This window comes from Ricinus communis, chromosome 2 (genome assembly GCF_019578655.1).
Source record: "Ricinus communis isolate WT05 ecotype wild-type chromosome 2, ASM1957865v1, whole genome shotgun sequence".
In the NCBI taxonomy this organism is placed as follows: Eukaryota; Viridiplantae; Streptophyta; class Magnoliopsida; order Malpighiales; family Euphorbiaceae; genus Ricinus; species Ricinus communis.
Genome location: NC_063257.1, coordinates 23,706,132 through 23,726,386, shown reverse-complemented (window position 1 = coordinate 23,726,386; position 20,255 = coordinate 23,706,132). Strand labels below are relative to the sequence as shown.

The 20,255-nt window shown below is 30.7% G+C and overlaps 1 protein-coding gene across 2 annotated transcripts; it reads right to left on the bottom strand.

Moving 5' to 3' along the window:
• Positions 1–12,855: 12,855 nt before the first annotated feature.
• On the bottom strand, positions 12,856–19,945 carry LOC8262228 (eukaryotic translation initiation factor 3 subunit J). 2 transcript variants are annotated; one of them, XM_002519531.4, is made up of 6 exons: positions 19,641–19,924; positions 18,694–18,812; positions 17,317–17,456; positions 14,455–14,602; positions 14,210–14,366; positions 12,856–13,174 (listed from the first exon to the last, which is right to left on the bottom strand). In XM_002519531.4, exons 1-6 carry the CDS (start codon positions 19,651–19,653, stop codon positions 13,083–13,085), a joined length of 669 nt encoding a protein of 222 aa, XP_002519577.1. In that variant the 5' UTR covers positions 19,654–19,924; the 3' UTR covers positions 12,856–13,082. The 2 variants fall into 2 exon arrangements, with proteins under 2 accessions (XP_002519577.1, XP_048227083.1); XM_048371126.1 differs by lacking the exon at positions 17,317–17,456 and having other exon boundaries at positions 18,680–18,812; positions 19,641–19,945.
• Between the last annotated feature and the right edge of the window lie 310 nt (positions 19,946–20,255).

Genomic DNA, 20,255 nt, shown 5'->3' with positions numbered 1-20,255 from the left:
ACGATAAAAGTAAAGAATTACGTCAATAAGACTTAACGGCATCAACAATAAATAATATATGGAAGAAGTAAAGAAATGTTACCTGACTCTATGCTTTCAATATCCTCTATTGATTCTTCTAGTTGGATAGGTTTATTTGAACTTCTAAGCCAATCTTGACAACAAATGAGGACCTCCGCTGTTGTATGAAGTAAATAACTTCTAATATTGTTAAAAGATGTTTTGACAATTTTTTCTCTAAGTTTTGTTTAATCCTTTTCAAAAAAAAATTAAATTTATAAATATAATTTAATATTATTTTTATATTTTAATATTAATTTATAATATTTTAAAAGTTAATAAATTAATTATTTCTAAATATTTAATTTTTTAATTTTTATTAGTATAATAATATAAAAATTATTTTTAAAATATTTATTTCTTAATTTTAATATTTATATAAATTAATACTTTTAGTATAATTAATATTATTATTCTTAAAATAAAAATATTATATAATTAAAAATTATTTTATTAATAAATATACTGTAATTAATATTATATTTATATAATAATATCTTTTATAATTTTTACTAATTTATATAACTTTTTATTAAAGTAAGTAATTTTTAATTAACTTGTCAAAAATTTATAGATAGTAAATAAATTTTAAATCTAGTATTATAGTATGTATACTAGATTACTAGTATCAATATACTATGTGACATATTAATATATATAACTTATATTTTTTATAGAGTATAAAGTATATTATAATATTATAGTTATTTTTAATATGTATTATTTTTGTATTTCGATAACAATTGCTTGAATTATATAAATGATAAATATAAAATAATTTTTTATAGAGTATATGTATTATTTTTTTAATATATGTATTATTTATATAATATAAATAATTATTTATAAATATATGTAAAAAATTCGGTTGCTCTACGGTTTGGTCCGGATCAAGACAAGACCGATCGGCTTACGTACTGATGCAGTTTTTACTAAAGAACTAGTACCATACCGTAATAGTAAAAAAAATCTTGATCGGCTCAATTTGGTTATAAAAACTTTCGATTTTTCTTGCCCGTACTTTCTAGACGGTTATCTTGCCCGGTGGGAATCACCGAGATCCATGCTCAGCCCTAGTTACTAGCTGTGGATGGGAATAGGATATGGGTACAAAGATGATAGAGGTCCTTCTTCCACCTCTGGATCCAGACAAGTCGAAAGCCCATCTATTTCTTCTTCTGTAGTGAACCAATATGAGGAGGAGCAGTCGCCACAGCTGCTGATAGCGCTAGTTATAGGCAGAGATCAAGGCGCTATCATATACTTCTTGATCAGGCTCCTCTTCGGCAACCATGAAATTTATTCTCATGCGGGGATAACCCATGATAATCTATAGTTTAGCACCAATATATATAGCGAGGACCCATCTCAATCAATGGGATGCCCTTTCCTGAATAAGGAGTGTCATTTGGGCATTTTGAAAAGAGGAAATAGCCTAAGGTCTAGGCTAGGTCTATAGACTTATCCTTCAACCCATTCTCATTCACAAGTCAAAGTTAAACGAGTCTTGAGATTATGAAATTCGAGGTCGGGACTAACCTCATCTGCGAATGAAGGTGCGCATAGGACCGACCCTAATGTAAGAAAGGGCCCAGCCCATGTGAGAGAGAGAAGAGTGAATTCTGATTCCTACTATGATGATTAAAAAAGCTAGCTTAAAGGACAATCAGAACCCGATGTTGAGAGCTAATGCAATGGTTTAATATTATATATACGATGATAGTACTAAAAGGGCGAACACTCCCACCCTAACTTGCGAGAATGGACCACCTTCGTCGATGTCCCCTTAGGTAAGTCTGTCCCGTAAGTATGCTTCCGCTGTATGTTATGTCAGGTCATTCCCTATCTAAGGTATGGTAAGTCTCTACCCAGGATATGAATTCTAATGAGATTGTTGCTAGCCATTAGATTCCTTCAAAGATCAAAGAATAAGGCTTTCTACTTAATCCTGTCAATCTAAAAATGTTATAGTCCCTAAAATATGATCTTGATGTTCGTCTTTCAAATGGTGTGGTGTAACCATAATATGATGATTTATTTCAATACAGTTGGCATAAAAATAATAATATAAGCCATATTTTTCTTTTTGAGGAAAGCAGAGATGGAACGATTGATAGCTGGTGCCTGTAGGGGCTATTATGAACCTTAGCCACTTCTTGCTATCGAATCTGAGTGCGTGAAGAGAAGTATAAAGGGTTGGTGAGTTATACTTGTGCATTGAAGCTCAGAGGAACAAGTTGTAGTCATAATGACAAAGGCTCTTTAAAGATCAAAGTTTGAAATTCTGAGAGCTAAGCTTAGAGTCTTTATGAAAATATTAAGGAGTGTTAAACTTTGATATTTTTCATAGATACTTTGAGTTTAAAAATATAAAAATTTTAGTACTTTTGATATTACTGTTGTACTAATTAAGAATTAGTTAAATAAAGTGTGTAAATCCTTGATTTAAAAAATATGCCTTGTAAAGGTTGAACTCGGTTGTTAAAGTTAGTATAGACCAACCGTCTATCTCTTTATTTTGTCTCTTGTATATGCATATTACAAAAAACTAATAAATTATTGAGACTTCTATTCTGCATATTTCTTCTCTCTTTTCAAATACCAAAATATGCTTTAAGCTTAGGTTACAAGACTTACCTAGCCTCCAATAATCCTTTTAATATTATGATTATGTATGCCCTAAGTATATTAGCTACTAACATACCCAAGGTCAATTAACCCACTATGTCCAGAAACTTCTCCAAATCTAACCATAGCACCCGAAAACCTAGCATTTCCATCATCTCTCATGAGACCAAAAATATTTCAATTAGATTACCATCCATAACTCTTATAATTCTTAAAAGCTAACCTATCCAACAAATACCATAAAAAAAATTTATCAGACTAAATTAGCCATCCACAAAAATTAGTAAATCACCATTTGTTTCTATCCAACTTTTACACTAATATCAACATCCATAAGGATGATTAGATTTTAACCTCAAAACTATATCAACCGCCTTACTCCCAAATAAAGCCAATCTGCTACTCTTCTCGCTATTGTCAATAATAAAAAATTCATGGAAACCAATATTTTTAGTCATATTCTCAATTATTTCAAAAAAGAGGTCTAGTTTCCATAATTAAAAAAAAAAAAGACTAAAGGCATATATTTTCAGACCATGGCCCAAAGTGCATTAACTGTTCGAAAATTGCTCATTCCTCAACATACAATTGTAACATATTGTACTTATTATGCTTGACAGATCCGGAAAGCCTCCAAGTTGGTTAATATCTATAGTAAGATAATAAAGTCATTCAATTTGATGAACAGTAAATGCTACAGTACCAATTGAGTGGCAATTTTGTAATTATTCAGTATGAGAGGGTGTTGTTTTTGGCATGTTAAATTCTTCCCCAGCCAACACTATGAAACGGTACCGTTTTCCCTCTTCTTTTTTTCCACTTTCCCCATAACATCTAAATTACAAGAAAAACCTTCCCTCCTACTGAAAACCTGTGGGCTTATAGGGTGACATTGCACCTGCCTCTCCTAATTGCCTCTCCACTCTCACCTGACATAAACAATTCTTATTCTCACCTATCCACTCCTTTCTCTTGCGTCGTCCTTTGAAAAACCTTAGATCCTTTACTTACTTCCTGCGCTCTTCTTTTAACTTATTTCTTCCTTCTTTTTTATCATTGATGGCAAGATGAAATGCGACTACATTCATTTCCATTTACTATTTATTTTTGTGTTCTTTCTTTCAAGCGGTATTGAAACTTTTTTTTTCTATTTTGCAATTGCTATTTTATGTTCGTTTCATGTTGCTCTTATTTTCTTCTATCTATGGTGAGATTAATTCTCTCTTTCTTTTCTATTAAAGAAAATTAACGACATAGCTCTATTCATGTTTGTTTTTTTTTTTTTTTGCTTGCTACGTTTCTTACTCCTTGCTAATTTGTTTTCTATAGCAATCACCTCACCATTCTCTTTGTCTATCTTTGTCTAGGTGTTAGGCAATTTGGTATGTTTAAGGCTTGGACGTTTTTTTCTTTTTTGAGTTTTAGTTTTTCAAAATTTAATTTTAATTTGATTTATAGAGTTTATTTTTAAACTTCTTCATATGTTATAAGCCTAATAACAAAATTAGTGTATTAAATGTACGATTTTTCTATTTTAGTGATTGAATTATTTTTTTATTTAATTAATTGTCTGAACCTGCTAATTTATATATATTATATGTCTCTTACAATTTTTATAAGTTAAAATAATAATTTATTTTATTTCATACATAAAATAACCTAAATATCTTTAATTCATCCTTACTAATAATTTTTTTCTATTTCTTTCTTTCTTTTTTTCTTAATCTTTTTTTATCTTTTTTTCTATTTTTTATCAAATATTCTTTTAGCACTAAAGAAAATATTGAATTAAAATTTTTAATTTTTATTTATTTTCTAAAAAGAAATTTACTTATCTTTTTATTTTTTAAAATTATTTTCTTTAAAATATTTAATACCTTTCTCTTTTTTCTTTTATTGTTTTGAGGTAAAGAATAGATATTTTTTTTATTTTTAAGGTGAATGCATGAAAACAAAGAATAAGTAAATGGTATTTACTTTTTATTTAAATAAATAAAGAAAACAAAATAATTTTTTTATTTTTTGAGAAACAAATGATATTTAAAAAAAAAGCTAAAAATGGATAAAAATAAAAAAATAAAAAATATTAAAAAATATTAAATTACTAGAAACCATCGCCGTAACCAAAAGAAAGGAATAGGATAAGGGAAGGAAGAATTAGAGAGAGAAGAAAGATAAAAGAGAATAGATAGAGAAATTGTAGAAAGAAATTTATTATAAATGGTCAATAATTAGAAGTATTTAACTATATTACAGTTCACTAATTTGTAAACTAATTCGTGCTATTAGCCACTAATATGGTTATAAGCAAATAGTTGGGAGATTCCTTTAATTTTCTTTAGTTTAACTTTGAATCTTACTAATCCATTCCTTAAGCTCATTTGCAATTAACACTGTAACACAAGTCAGCAGAAGAAGTGCAAAAGAAATAATAAATAAATTCTTAAATTTAGATTAAGAGAATTTAAATAGCAGAGAATTTGGCATTAGAGAAGCGTCATTCTTTCGTACACAACGGTCCCTTTTTTTTTTTTAGTTTTTCTTTTAATTTTATACTATTTTAATTTTTTGAATTTATTAATAAATTTTATTTTCTTATGTGATTACTGTCTCATTGGTGTCAAATCCTAGAAGAGATAAATATTTACAGAACTTTACTTCCATATGTTTACTCATTGCCATTTTACTGCAAGATGCATTCGTAACATCTCGAAATTGGCATCAAAGGCATCCTTATCTCAATGTCCGTCTCTTTTTTTTTTTCTCCAAGTTCATGATTTCTTAATTGATATAGTTGTCTCTATTCTTTGCTTTTCAGCATAGCCTCTCTTGCTCAGTCAACTCTGGTGCCTTACATTTGTGAATTGAAGCATCAGTATTTGATATTCTTTCTTCTCTTTTTTTTTTTTTCTGACTTTAGATTCTTTTTGTATAATTCTCTCTTGAAACATAGATGGTTATTTTAAGATTGATGATTATTGTGCATTTGTATTGCAATTTATTTGTAATTATAAATTGGAAATCGGATTGAATCGTTGAATTGCTGATCGATTCAAATTGTATATAGATATTTAAGAGTATTTTAGAACTTTAATGATATATTTCTACATATAATATAGTGAAAAGATATATTTTATCTTACTTTAGTTTTTTTGTCTAAATTCAGGAAATAATTGTCAAATAGGAGAATTTGAGCTAAAAACGCACTAATGGGCTTTAATTGGACTGCGGCAATTAAAGGCTCGAGAATCAGATACGTGGGCTATCAATAGCTTGGGCCTAGCTTAATTCATTAAGCCCCAATATGGGGGGGTTTAAATAATTATTATGTAATTAGTGGATAATTATCTTTTGAATTGTTTAGTTTGTTTAGGACAGTAAGGAATAAATTATAATAGTTATGTGTTGAGAAAATGACTATGAGAAGGGAATATCTATAAAGAGTAGAGGTTAATTAAAACAGGAAGTTCTTTGGCTACTAAGATTCTCTCCAAAGAAGGTTTCTATGATTCTCTGCAGAAATTTCTATAGTTTATCATCTTCCACATCTTGCTAACTGGTGTTGCATCATTCTTTAAAGAATTAGAGAAGCTTTTCGAATACGTGAGAAAAGAGGACCAATCTTCTTCATTTCTTGAAGAACCTTTAAACTTTGAGGGAGTTTTAGTTTTCTATTTTATGAATCTTAAGTCTTTTTATTTAATTACAATGATCGTTGGATTAAGTATGTTAGGCTAAGTTTCATAAATGTTTAGTTTGGTTTTTTACTTATGTATGAACCTTATATATTTTGAGTTTAATGAATGATTTCTTCGCCTTCATATGTTCATTAGTTTCATTTATTATTATTGGTTGATCATCATATCAATTTAGTAGTAATATGTATTATGAGAATCTTTAGGTTAAAAATATTAGAAACATCATTTTTACTTTAATCTATGTTGGTATAAGAAACCTAAGTTGCATCATTAGCTTGAGTGACTTAGAAAAAAATGCACATCGCCATCTCATTAGTTAAATTAGGGCTTAAGGGAATTAAGGAGATTACTAAGTAAAAGCTAGACTAAATGCTATTTTATCATATAGTTCATATTAATCATTCTAGTTGCATATTTATTTTGTGGTTATTTAATTTCTTTTATTAAACGAAAGGTCATTCTCAAAACATTGGTTTAGAGTGCTTATATTTATTTTCAGTATTTTGTGTGATAGTTGGTCTTTATAATATATGCTTTCCTTGTGAGATCGACCTCGTGGTGAGCTTGCCCGAACTACCATTCGGTTCGTACACTTGCGAGTACTAATTTAGACACATCAATTGCATATACGTGTTAAAGTTGAGGTCTTATGGTGGCAGTGAATAATATAATGCACATAAAAAAAGCAGGTGAGAGTTTGAGATTTGTCATCTCTAACATTGGATCAAAGTTATTTGGAATGTTATCTTGGGCAGTAGTTTCTTATGCTTCAGAGGTTTTAAGAAGCAGTGTGATCGATCCGAATTATATATAGATATTTAAGGGTATTTTAAAGCTTTAATGATATATTTCTATATATAAAATGGTAGAAATATGTGATTTTACCTCACTTAAGCTTAATTGTCTACTTTCAGGAATATTAGCAAAAAGAGGAAAATATGGAGCTCAAAGAAGCTTAATGGGACATATTCGTGTCAAGGCCCAAGATTAAAACGCATGGATTGCTAATTATAAGGCCCAATGGATATTTTAGTCATTTTGTATAATTATTAAGATTTATATTAAGAGTTATTTATGTGATAGTATTTGGTGGAGATAAAGATCCTTAAAGTCTTGTCTATTAGATAGACTTATATTAGTATACTTATCTTTAGAGATATTTATTTAGAGGATGACTTTTCTCTATATAAATCTCTACAAAAACCTAAAGAATGAGGGGAGTTTTCTCCTACTTGCTCTCTACACCTACCACCATTATTCTCTCCATGATTCTCTATAGTTCTTTATAAACATTTAGTTTTAGTTTTCATTACTCTTTTTAGGATCTAAGGAGCTTTTCAAGAAGTGGAGAGTGGGGACCAATCTTCTTCCTACTTGAAGAAATTATTGATCTAGAGGGAGTTTTTATTTTTTATGTATTTCTATTTAATACCATGATCATTGGGTCAAATATGTTAGGCTAGTTTTCACAAGTGTTTAGTTTAGCCTTTTAACTTGTATATGAACCTTGTTATTTATTTATTTAATGAATGATTTCTTTACCTTCATATCTTTATTAGTTTCAGTTATTATTGTTAGTTAACCATTATATTAATTTATCAATAGTAATTGTTATGAATATATTTATGTTAAAAGTATTAGAAACATCATATTTACTTTAATCTATGTTGGTATAAGAAACCTAGGTTGCATCTTTAGCTTAATTGATTTAGGAAAAAAGGCACATCACTATCTCATTCATTAGATTACTAAATAAATGGCTAGACTAGATACTATTTTTAGCATATAGTTTTAGATTATAAGCATTTGCATTTACATTGCATGTTTATTTATTGTTTAGTTACTTTACTTTATGAATATTATCCTCCCAAAATACTGATTTAGAGTGTTTAGATTTACTTTTATTATTTTGTGTTGATAATTAGTCTTTATAATAAGTGGCTTCATAGTTCCTTGAGAGATCGACCTCGTGGTGAACTTACCCTTACTATAGGAAAGGTTCGTGCACTTGCGAGTATTAAAAAAGACACATCACAGTAAATAATTTTAATTCTGTATTTTAAAAAATTGTGATAATAAATGTATGAAACCCACGATTTTATGGAATTTATATACAAGAAAAATTGAGCTTGGTGAGTGATATATTCTTTTCTGAAGCGTATTATCATTTAAATTAGGGCGTTGCTAATTTTGACAATTTGTTTTTGTTTTTCTTTAATATATATATATAGGAGCAAATTTCCTTTTAATTGTCCTAATTTTTTTTACAATTTGTTTTTGTTTTTCTTTAATATATATATATATAGGAGCAAATTTCCTTTTAATTGTCCTAATTTTTTTTAATTTTTATATTGCTTTTAACTTTTTTATATTTTAGATTGTTTTTAATCTATAAACATTGAAGTAATTTGGGCAGTATTTCCTATGAGGGGCATGGTTTTTTCTTTTCATGAAACCAGCATATGATAATTGTTGTTATTATTATTTTGTTTTTACTCGGTCGTTTGGAAAAACATTTTACACATTACTAATTTTTTTTAATATTAAACTTTACATATGCATTTACAATAAATTAGTTATAGGCAAAAACTTATTGTCCCTAATTTAATAAAGTTTAATCCATTATTTTTTAATAATTTTATTGTAGTTCTCTTTATTTATTTAATTATAAAATTTATATAGATATAAAAAATTAAAATTATTAATAATCATAAAAATTAATTATAACCGCTGCGCAGCGCAGATAACTTTCTAGTATCATATAAAGCAATACCAGACACTCCCTATCCTTCAACCTTTCTTTCCAAGCATTCTCTGGTCTTCCTCTTTGTTCTCTTATCTCTGGAGAGCTCCTATTCTCTTTACTCTTTAATCTAAAATTTAATTTACTTCATACTTTAGAAACCTCATGCAAATGTGCATTTTTTTTATTTTCTTTTTTATTAGACCCTTTTGCTAACAAACCTACTATAATAACAATCATTTACTCTAGTCTTATAAATTTATATATCATGTTGTTGTTTTCCTTCTTTTCCGCACTAAGAATTAATAACCCTATCTTCATCATTCTGAGTTTCGAAAACAAAAGAAGATTTTATATCAACTTTAAATGATTATCTTTCTTAACTAAGAACTATAAGGATAGCTATCCATATTCAGTAGCAAATCATCAATAAAGTCACATTCAACATCAATATGTCTCACTCTCCCACAAGCATAACAAAATTATGGAAGTCATTCAATCTCACATCAACCCATCAAATATTATTTTTTTTCTCTACATGAAAAATTATGAGAGAGCACTAAGGCATATAACAAAAGTATCGATCTCCAAAGCTCATGAGAGAGTACCAAAGCACATAACAAAGTGTCGATCCCCAAAGCTCATAAGAGAGCACCAAAGCACATAACAAAGCGATGATCTGCAAAATTCATGAGAGAGCATCAAGGCACGTAACAAAGTGTCGATCTCCAAAGCTCATGAGAGAGCACCAAGGCATGTAACAAAAGTGTCGATCTCCAAAGCTCATGAGAAAGCACCAATGCACATAACAAAGTGCCGATCTCTAAAGCTCATGACAGAGCACTAAGGTACATAACAAAGTGGGTATCTCCAAAACTCATGAGAGAGCATTAAGGCACATAACAAAGTGTCAATCTCCAAAGCTCATAAGAGAGCATCAAGGCACATAAAAAGTATTGGTCCCAAGCTCATCACAAGTGTTGAATCTAAAATAACCGATCTAAGTACATGAGCTCATTGGAGACCGAAAGTACATGAACTTATTATAGAGCAAGAGTACATGAGCTCATTGGAGAGTAACAGTACATGCACTCAGTAAGGAGCAACAATACATGAGGTCATTAGAGAGCAAAAGTATATGAGCTCATTAGAGAGTAACGGTACATGAGCTAAATGGAGAGCAACAATATATGAGCTCATTGGAGAGCAATAGTACATGAGCTCATTGGAGAGCAAAAGTACATGAGCTCATTAGAAAGCAACAGTACATGAACTCAGTGGAGAGCAATAATACATGAGCTAAGTGGAGAGCAAAAGTACATGAGCTTATTGGAAAATAACAGTACATGAGCTCATTGGAAAGCAACAGTATATAAGCTCAGTAGAGAGCAATAATATATGAGCTTATTGGAGAGCAAAAGTACATGAGCTCTATGGAGAGCAATAGTACATGAGCTTACTAGAGAGCAATAGTACATAAGCTCATTGGAGAGCAATAGTACATAAGCTCATTAGAGAGCAATAGTACACCAGCTAATTGGATAGCAAGAGTACATGAGCTCAGTGGAGAGGAAAAGTACATGAGCTCATTAGAGAGCAAAAGTACATGAACTCATTAGAGAGCAACAATACATGAGCTCAGTAGAGAGCAAGAGTACATGAGCTCAATGAAGAGCAACAGTACACAAGCTTATCAAAGAGTAGAAGACGAGTTCATCCAATGTGTAAACAAGCTTCAAGAACTACATAACACTAGTTCATTCAAAATGATTAATGAATTTTAAGGAGAGCATCTCGACAAATAACATCCTTTCGAGCTCGCTGACCAATCTCCTTAATATCAAGATTATTTAAGAAGTTATGAATTATTGAACATAAATACTATCTCACTAAAAGGTGGGGCTAATGATACTTGACCAAAATATAGGTTAAGCATGAAGAGTAGGATGAGCATGAAGAATAAGCCGACCATAGAAGAATAGACCGAGCATAAAGAATAGTCCAACCATGGAAGAATAGATTGACCATGAAATAATAGGTCAAGCATGAAGAGTAGGCCGACCATGAAAGAGTAAGTCAAGCAAAAAAGAGTAGGTCGAGCACAAAAGAATAGGCCCAGCAAACAACAATAGGTCGAGCATCTAATGATAACCAAGCATTGCATCCCGAATTATCACAACCAAGAAACTTGGAGTTGACCAAGTCCAAATTCAAGTACAACAAAAAGTCTTGAAGACCAAGTCATTGTCGGACTCTAATTGAGAAATCCATTCCAGCCTAGGTTCTATGACTAAGAAGGTTGGTTCTAATAAGATTGGGAGACTTTACATTAATAAAGTCTTATTCCTTATAAGACTAAAAGACCTTTAATTTTTATATAAAGGACTGTGACACAACATATCAAGTACATTCATTCTTCTATAATCAATTCATACTTGCCTTTATAATATTATTACTGACTTAGCCATCATAGTGAATGGCTAGACAACTCTATATAGTATTTTCTAATTTTTGCTTCAGGTACTCTAAAGCTTGGATCAGAGTTGAAAATCTTATTGATAGCTTATTTTCTTAGACCAAGTTATCAAATCCCATTAAAGGCTAAGACCCTATAACCTAGCACGCAAATACGTATTTCGTCCCCACTTCCTCTCACGATCGACCCAAGTATAAATCCCATTTCACAGTTTTGTGGTAGCAACATTCATTCTTCTAAAAGGACCTTATAGAACCAAACCTAAAATTCTACCGTCCTAAAACTTAATTCAATCACTATCTACATCATTAAGAACCATTAAGTAATTATCAAATGACCACTTTTACTTTTTTTTTTAAAAGAAAAATAAACGAACAATTTTTTTTTCAATGTGATGTTAAGTGAGAAACCTCGAACCAATTTGTATATCAATGCCCTAGATTTTACATATCTGCGCCCAGTACCAGTTTAAAAAAATACTTGATACTTTCTGCAAATATTATAGAAAAGCCGGGCACAATAATAAGAATCATTTTCATATAATTGGATTCTCATATAATTTCAAGTTCTCTGAGTTATTTGCGAAATCTTTTAGTATTAGTTTATAACAAATTGATAAATTGTTTTTTAAATTAAATGATATCTCTAAACAAAAATTAGTACAATAGTTTATATATTTATTATTAGTCAATAATTTTAGATATACATTAATTAAATATACTTCTAATAAAAAAATTATAAATATTAGAAATTCTGTAAGAAAATCTATAATATTAGATTTTATTTTAATCAGTATTACTAATTATACCATGTCTTAGAACTTTATTATATATCTCTAATTTATTATTACTAAAATCTTATGTCCATAAATTATTTTAAATAATTCTATTTAAATATAGGAGTGAATTTCTAAAATTTAAAAAGATTACCTGCAATAAAAATAATAGCAATTGTTCACACAACAAATAAACAAATAGGCAACGACTAATATTATTAAAATTGCCACAAGCAGAGAAAAAAAAAAAAGCAGCATAACACCCTCTTTAGAAAAGTAATTACTTCAGTTTAATACAAATACAAATACAAATACAAATACAAATAGATGGATGGCCCTTTAGTCCGACTAAGGGAAATCAATTAGATAATAACATAAAACCCCCAATCAGCAGCTTTCTCAAAACTCAGCTTGGACACCGACAAAAATTATCAGGGAGGGGCATGATCCAATTGCCATTTTATAGAGGGGAGAATTCGGACAATCACTTTTTTTTATTTCAATAATTTGCACCAGTTAATGAATATGAAATCATTTCATGTAACTTCAAGGTTTAAACAAACCACCAAAGATGGATGAAAATTCAGGTTGTCCCTCAGATAGTTTACAGCACAAAATCAAACATGGTGTAAAAAGTTGCATATAATAAAACAGCCGGCGCCTAACGCAAAAATAAAACCTATCTCCAAAATAGATTATTCTTCACATGAAGTCATAATCATCAAGCGCATCATAGCTATCAACCACCAAATCCTCGTCAGGCTTGTCCACATGGAGCTGTTTTTTCTTTCCACCTGCAACAGTAATTGAGAAAGAATTATTTACAGTTAATTTGTGACTATTCGCTATTGAAATTGGTATTCCAACTCATTTATATCAATACGTAAAAACCGGACAGATATTAAGCTGATTTACAGACAGATATCAAGCTGATTTACAGACAGATATCAAGCTGATTTACGAGTTCTTCATAGAGCACACACTACTCGGTTTATATCAATATAAACCAGACAGATATCAAGCTGATTTACAAGTTCTTCATAGAGCACACTACTCTGCTTACAACACTATCCACAAATAGAAAGCTAATTGTCACACAAATAGCAAGCATTTTTTTCTCATGCATCATAAAACACACTGCCAATTTCCTTATGATGCATTTACAATAGTGATAGGTTCTTGCAGAAACACTCCCCACAGATTGGTATTGCAGAATTGAGTTGTCAGCTTGTTTGTTATAAGCACAACAAATTCACACAATAGACAACATAGAAAAAAGATCTTTTGTCAAGTCTAATCTTTAGAGTGAAAAATACTTATTTAAATGATTAACAAAATAGTAATATTAATTCATACAAAATTTCAATATATATATTTTACAAACCACTAATCTGTTTTTTTTATAGTTAAGAATATAAATCTTATCTTTTATTATTTTGCAATTTCAATTTTGTCTTGATAATTTAAATTTTAATTTAAACTTTGCTTGGATCTATTTATATCACTTTTATTTATATTCAATATTTAACTTTACATTAATAATTCATTAATATTGTAACCTTCAAAAAATAAATAAATCTTTTTAGACTCCCTTAATGCTCAATGGCATTATCGTAGAGAAGTAGAACAAAATCTTGTCCCAAGAGTAGGACAAGGTTGCTACTTGTTCACCACTTTTCAAATGGACACTAGATCACTGTTAGGACAGGACAAGTGCACCTTCTCTTGTCCTAAATACTTGCCAAACGCAGGATAATTAAAGTTTCTCTGATCCCAACCTGTCCTGGATACCAAACATAGCCCACAAGAACAAAGGTGAAAACAAATACCTTTCTTTTTACCAGCATTGGCTTCTTTTTCCGCTTTCAGCTTTTCATTTGCAATAGCAGTTACAGAAGATGCAACATCTTTTGCATCTGCTGCTTTCATAGCAGTCATTGACAGTCTCATTACTGCCTTAAGTAATCCAATATAGTGAAAGCTTTTCTGCATTTGGAAATATATTAATTTTACCAAGTCAGAGACTATGCCCATCCTTAATCAACACAAACATACAAAAGGTAATTCAGCACACCTCATATGGACGAAGCTTATGAGAAACAAGTTCTGCATATTCCAAGAAGTCACTCTCAGATTTGGGAATAAAATTATCAAGTGTCTTCTCATCTCCTCTCTTCCCAAAGAGTTCTGTAGTAGACCTGTAATCAGCTTCTTCCACTAGCCTGAATCAATGTCAAACTTTCAGTCAGAATACCTTGCTAACTAGAAACCAGAGAAAATAAAAAGCAAAACAATACAAAAAAAAAAAAAAAGAAGCTGTTATGAGCTTCCATATCAAAATGTCAGACAAATCTTGGAAAACCATATTACAAACAAACCATTCCATCAAAAGAAGTATAATTACTCCTAAAACATAAACAAGATCAAGCAAACCCCTTATTCAAATAACAAATATCATAAGTAAAAGAAGAAATTTAACCTTATTGCTTCAAAAGAAAATGGAGGATGTATTAAATAGCTTTTAAACAAAAGATAAGGAACCTCCAGAATCGAAGGAATAAAATAAAACATAAGCTTTGCTTAATCGAAGTATTTAAAGCATCCAAAATCCCAAAAATAGATCCATAACTGGACATTCTGCACGCCCAGAATAACAATCCAGATAACAGCATAACCATGTGAATGCAGGACAGGAATATCATAGTCATGAGTTCCATAATTAGGATACTTCCTAATTTTTGTATTCTTGTCTTACATTACTATGCCCAGGTAATTTTGCAAAAGGTGGTTTGTGGTAGTCAGATCTACATCTTCAAGACCATAAGTTGCTATCAATATACAGCAAACCTTTTTATGAAGTGAAAGCTATAAATAAAGCATGTGGACCTAATAATCACTGGAGTCCCAATACTACATAATAGGAGAAGGCTAAATGGAGTCTTTTTGGCACTCAGAATTATTGATTTCTAAGAACATGCAAGACTATAAAAAGCTCAACACCCATCTACCCATGGACAAGCTGACAATGGGATTCCTTCAATCATTAAAATTTCACGCTTCTATTCGGAAAATGGCGCATTGTAAAAGGATACTAAAGAAAGGTGCAATAAGTCGTTTATTAAATAGTTTTCAAAAGTGCGCTAGGCGAGATTGAGGCACTACGCAGAGGTTCAGCGCCTCACACATACCAAAGGCGTGTGCCTTTTGCCAGGCAACAGAAAAGATAGGCTCTTGTGCTGTGCCTGAATGAAGAAAAAGCTGATTTGCAGATGAAAGAAGAAGAGAAGAGAGAGGACCATACATTAGTCCATTTAGCCAGTCTTACATTTTCAGAAAAAGGGAAGTGCGAGTAGGAATGAGTTGGCAGCCACCATTTTCCACTCTAGTAAATAAGTCATTTCGTCTAATGTGCAACAATATTAAAGAAGAAAAAAAAGCATACATCTTTAATGTTTCTTATCTCTATTTTTTTCTTTACTAGAGAACTACATTAACTGGGGACCATGAAATATCATTACATGAGAAATGAAATAAACAAGTTTGAGCTGAAAATTTTGTCATGCATAAATTGTCTTCTTATTCTAAATAAAATGAAGTTCCTTTACTTTTTTAAAGATTGAAAATTCTAGAATTAACGAAAATACACTACTATTTAGCTGTAAGAGAACAAAAAATTCAATCTAGCCTATCAGAGAAGTGAGGATATATATATATTTTTATTTTTGTTATGAAAATAGTCCAAGTATTATTTTGCCTAATAAATAAAAGGACATTGTTATTTTAATTCAGAATGGCATTTTGGGTCACTCAAGGAACATAAAATGCACTTAATTATAAATACTCACATATTATAAATATATTTAGAGATTTTACATTTGCAGGCCTGGCTTCGATCGGGCATACAACTTAATTGCGCCTAGCACCTTAGGTGATAGAAGGCCTTTGCGCCTTAAGTGCACCTAGCGCTCTTGACAACTAATTAATACTACTTCCTCATTCTTTAGAGAAATTTTTCTATTCCAAATAATATGTCGTTTTAAGAAACCAATGAAACACCAATTACCATCTCCAATTATACCGTTATTCATTATGAGTGAAATTATTAATGTAGTAGGAGAGAGAGAAATATAATAGAGTACGAGATAATATTTATAGTAATTTTGAGTGTTCTAATGAATGACTATCTTAGTCATATCAAGTTATCTTTTATTATAATTGAGGATTAGATTCCTTATTTCTTGTCCAGAAACCTTGAACAACACATATTTTGGAATGAAGGGAGTACGTCTTAAGATATACTATTTGACAACAAACACAGAGTTTGATGCAGACAACTATGACTCGAGAAAATAAGGCCAAAACTAAAACCAGCTTGAATTGTAGTCTCAACTCAAATCAGGTTTACTTGATAGATATTAAATACTTTCCAAGTTTCTATCAAACCCTATATTTGTGCAAGTTACTTGGGTCCTAACTCTATTATTAAATCAATTATACCAAAATTAGGACATAGAAAACATCAAAAATAAAAAGAAAATACATCCCATGGAATGTATTTTGCTTTTTATTGTTTCATGAGTTACTAGAATATCATTTCCATGGTCAAAGTCGTAGTCCAGATATCCATCCAGATGCAAGGACTTAAAAGTAAATTAGGAAATAGGATTAATTTTTCCACAGCCAATGATCTCTTTTATGAGGGTGAGATAGCCTTATTGCCTTACTTAGTTTCTCATGTTATAATTCTTATACATTTCAAATCTCAATTCCAGCAAAAATGCACTGAAATCTAAATTTAGATCTGAGTGGCAAGACTCACATGATGATCTATAACAATGCTAGCTAGCTCTCTCTATTTATTCATATGATATAAAAATATTGTTTCCTAGTAAAAGAGGTTCCCAAGAAAGTAGAAACCAAAATATTGATTCGGTACCTTTGTTGGCGAAGTTTCTCAGCAACAGGATCTAGTGGTTGGGACTCTTCTTTCGCTACAACAGTTTTGCCTTTCTTTTCTATAGACTTTGTCACAGGTTTCTTAGTGGCCTTTTCTGGAGGGGGTTTTGCTACAGGTTCCTGAATCCATCGCATACAAAATTTTTAAGAAAAAGAAAGAAAAGAAAAGCCATTATTAGCACACAGGAGAAAAAGACTCAAGGTTCCATATAATATAAACATACAAGAGGCTAGCTGTCCATAAACCTGAACTAATGTATTTGCAATAAACATGCATAAACCTACCACTGTTACATTCACCTTTTGTGAAAGCATTTAGTGAAGACAAATGATTAACTATTATCATAAAGACTTATCCAATCAATTTTTACATATAAGTTGCTGCATAATGCAGAAGATAGGCATTTCAGCAAGTGATTAGATGGTAGTGTGACGGGGTAATATCTTGAATTAGAAGCTTTTTGAGACTTTGCACAAACAGAAGATGCAGAAATTGGAGTTTTGCTAAGTAGGATGAAATGCTTTGTGAATAGAGAACAATGTCATCCTTCAATAAGACATTAGCGAATTTAAATCTACTGTGAGCTGTTCCATTCAGGGTTGTATCTTGTAGGACCGGAGCTGATTGAACAGTTCAACAAAATGTAATCAGCCTTCAGACACATGATCTAAGATTACTATCTAGTTGGGTTCCATCTTCAAATAATAATCTTCCACACTTATACTCTTAACAATTCTTAGAGTAAACAGCTAAACTCATATCAACGTACAGGCTGCCACTACCACAGGCAACTGATTCGTTGCCACCACCCTTACAACAATTATAATTATAACAACCAAAATGATTGCAGTTAACAACCAAATCAGTAAATGTTGAGCTGCAAGGGCTTGAGAATCTATGTATGCATAGTTGCAGTTTTTAGACAGGTTTAACCAAATAACACCATGAAACCTCAAACAGATAAATAACCACACTCCTGAACTCACAATTAACATGACATTGAAAAATCAATGATCTGCACTATAGATTACAGACAACAGGGTATTTTGAAAAACCAGTATTAACATGCTAGGAAATAGCACCCTTGCAATTTTTTCTTTTGTTTTTTTCTTTACTAACAAAAAATAGCAAACAACCATAGTAGAAGTGAAATGAGTGGGCCAGGGTTGGGGAGAGGAGCGGACAGGTAATAATCCAGCCGTCCACAAGTTAAGTTCTTTTAATTTCTCATCCTTATTCTTGAATGGATTGATGCAAAGATGTTACTTGATGCTTTAAGTAGAGGATCTATGGTTAGGAAAAAGCATGAGCTAAAGATTAAAATAAACCAAGTCATGATTACATTATCAATCGTACCGGAGCTGGTTCATCTTCATCCTCCCATGATTCCTTCACGTCATTGTCATCCACATCTTCATCATCCCATTTACTTTTAGGCTGCTCCTTTAAAATGAGAGGTGGAATTTGTTCGTCCTCTGAAACAGCAGACCAAGATCTTTTGTCAAATTAAATGAAATTAGCTCCAAATAAGAATGCAGAGGAAGCTTATTGCATAAGGCATGATTGTGAAGTTTGGAGAGGATTAAATATCATAATCACAATCCACAAGTTGCAGAATATAGCATTGGACATAAAATTCCTTACTCTTTTTCTGAATATATTCATAAACCCAGATAATAAAATAAAATAAAAATTAAAAGTACCAAAACTTTAAATCTACTCTTAAACTTTGTCCAGTTCTTTCAGTTTAATCAGCTTTTATATGTACCGTGTAATTTACAATTAATAATAATTGTGACCAACTGCATGAGCAAACCCACATGGGGATTTGAATTCACAAGAATAAGTTTAATATCACTTAGTGCTAGTTTGGTCAACACATCGCCATTCTATCAAGATATTCTATATTAAAAGCAGAAAGGTAATTAATATATCAACTATCAGAACTGAACTTGGAAAGGGAACAGCTCCAAGATCAAAGATTCACTAAAATATAATGCATACACTTAACCCAATCAAAGAAAGATCATTGCGGGGAACAGCCTACTTGTCTCATGTATTCTACTGCTATTTCAATTAATTTTTACAGTTATCTTCGTGACTAGGAATTTAATTTCAGCTTACAGCAAAACCTCTAGCCGAAAGAATCAGTTGACTAGACTGTAAAACCCTAAAATGCACCCAAGTATAGAATTACACTAAGAATGCATCGATATCACTGAATTTGCATAGAAATAATACAAATAGACTTGCCATCTTTAATTCAAAAAAAAAAGAGAGGAGAAAGAGAGAGGGAGACTTACCCCAATCCTCCATCGAAAAGATATTCCCGCAGCAGATCGTGATATGTCGATACTAGAAATTAGAAATCCAAATAGAAATTACACAGGGACACAGAGAGAGTGCGGATTTTATCTAGGATAAGTGAAAGAGGGACGGATATAGAGTAATGAAGCGCAACCCTAGGGTTTGAGTTTGGGTTTGGGTTTGGTTTTTGGAATAATATAAGGGAGACAGACAACTGCTAGCTAACGCAGAAAATATCAATACTAACACCAATGAAAGCGAACCGGCGAAAACGGTGTTCTATGGCAATTTTGTAAATTCGATATTTTAAAACTAGTTTTGCATGAATGTATGATGAGAGCAGCTCATAGCTGATAGGCATTAGCTTATTTATATAAATTAGTTTTTACTCACTTGCGTTATACTTGAATATTAATAATTAAATTTATTTATAATAAAAAATAAAATAACAATTAAATTTAAAATAATAAATACTATTAATATAAGATTACATAATTCTTAAATTATAATAAATTTATCAAAAAAAAATTTTGAAACAATAATCATCTATATCTATGAATATATTAATTGAGTTTATTTTTATATTCTTAAATAATTAAATTCAATATTCT

What these genes read in the sequence shown, in the direction of transcription:
- LOC8262228 (XM_002519531.4), bottom strand. An exon ending in ATGAAGATGAACCAGCTCCG is followed by an intron (nt 17,457 to 18,693) that starts GTACGATTGATA and finishes CGATGGATTCAG; the next exon opens with GAACCTGTAGCAAAACCCCC. An exon ending in CAATGCTGGTAAAAAGAAAG is followed by an intron (nt 13,175 to 14,209) that starts GTATTTGTTTTC and finishes TTACTGTTGCAG; the next exon opens with GTGGAAAGAAAAAACAGCTC.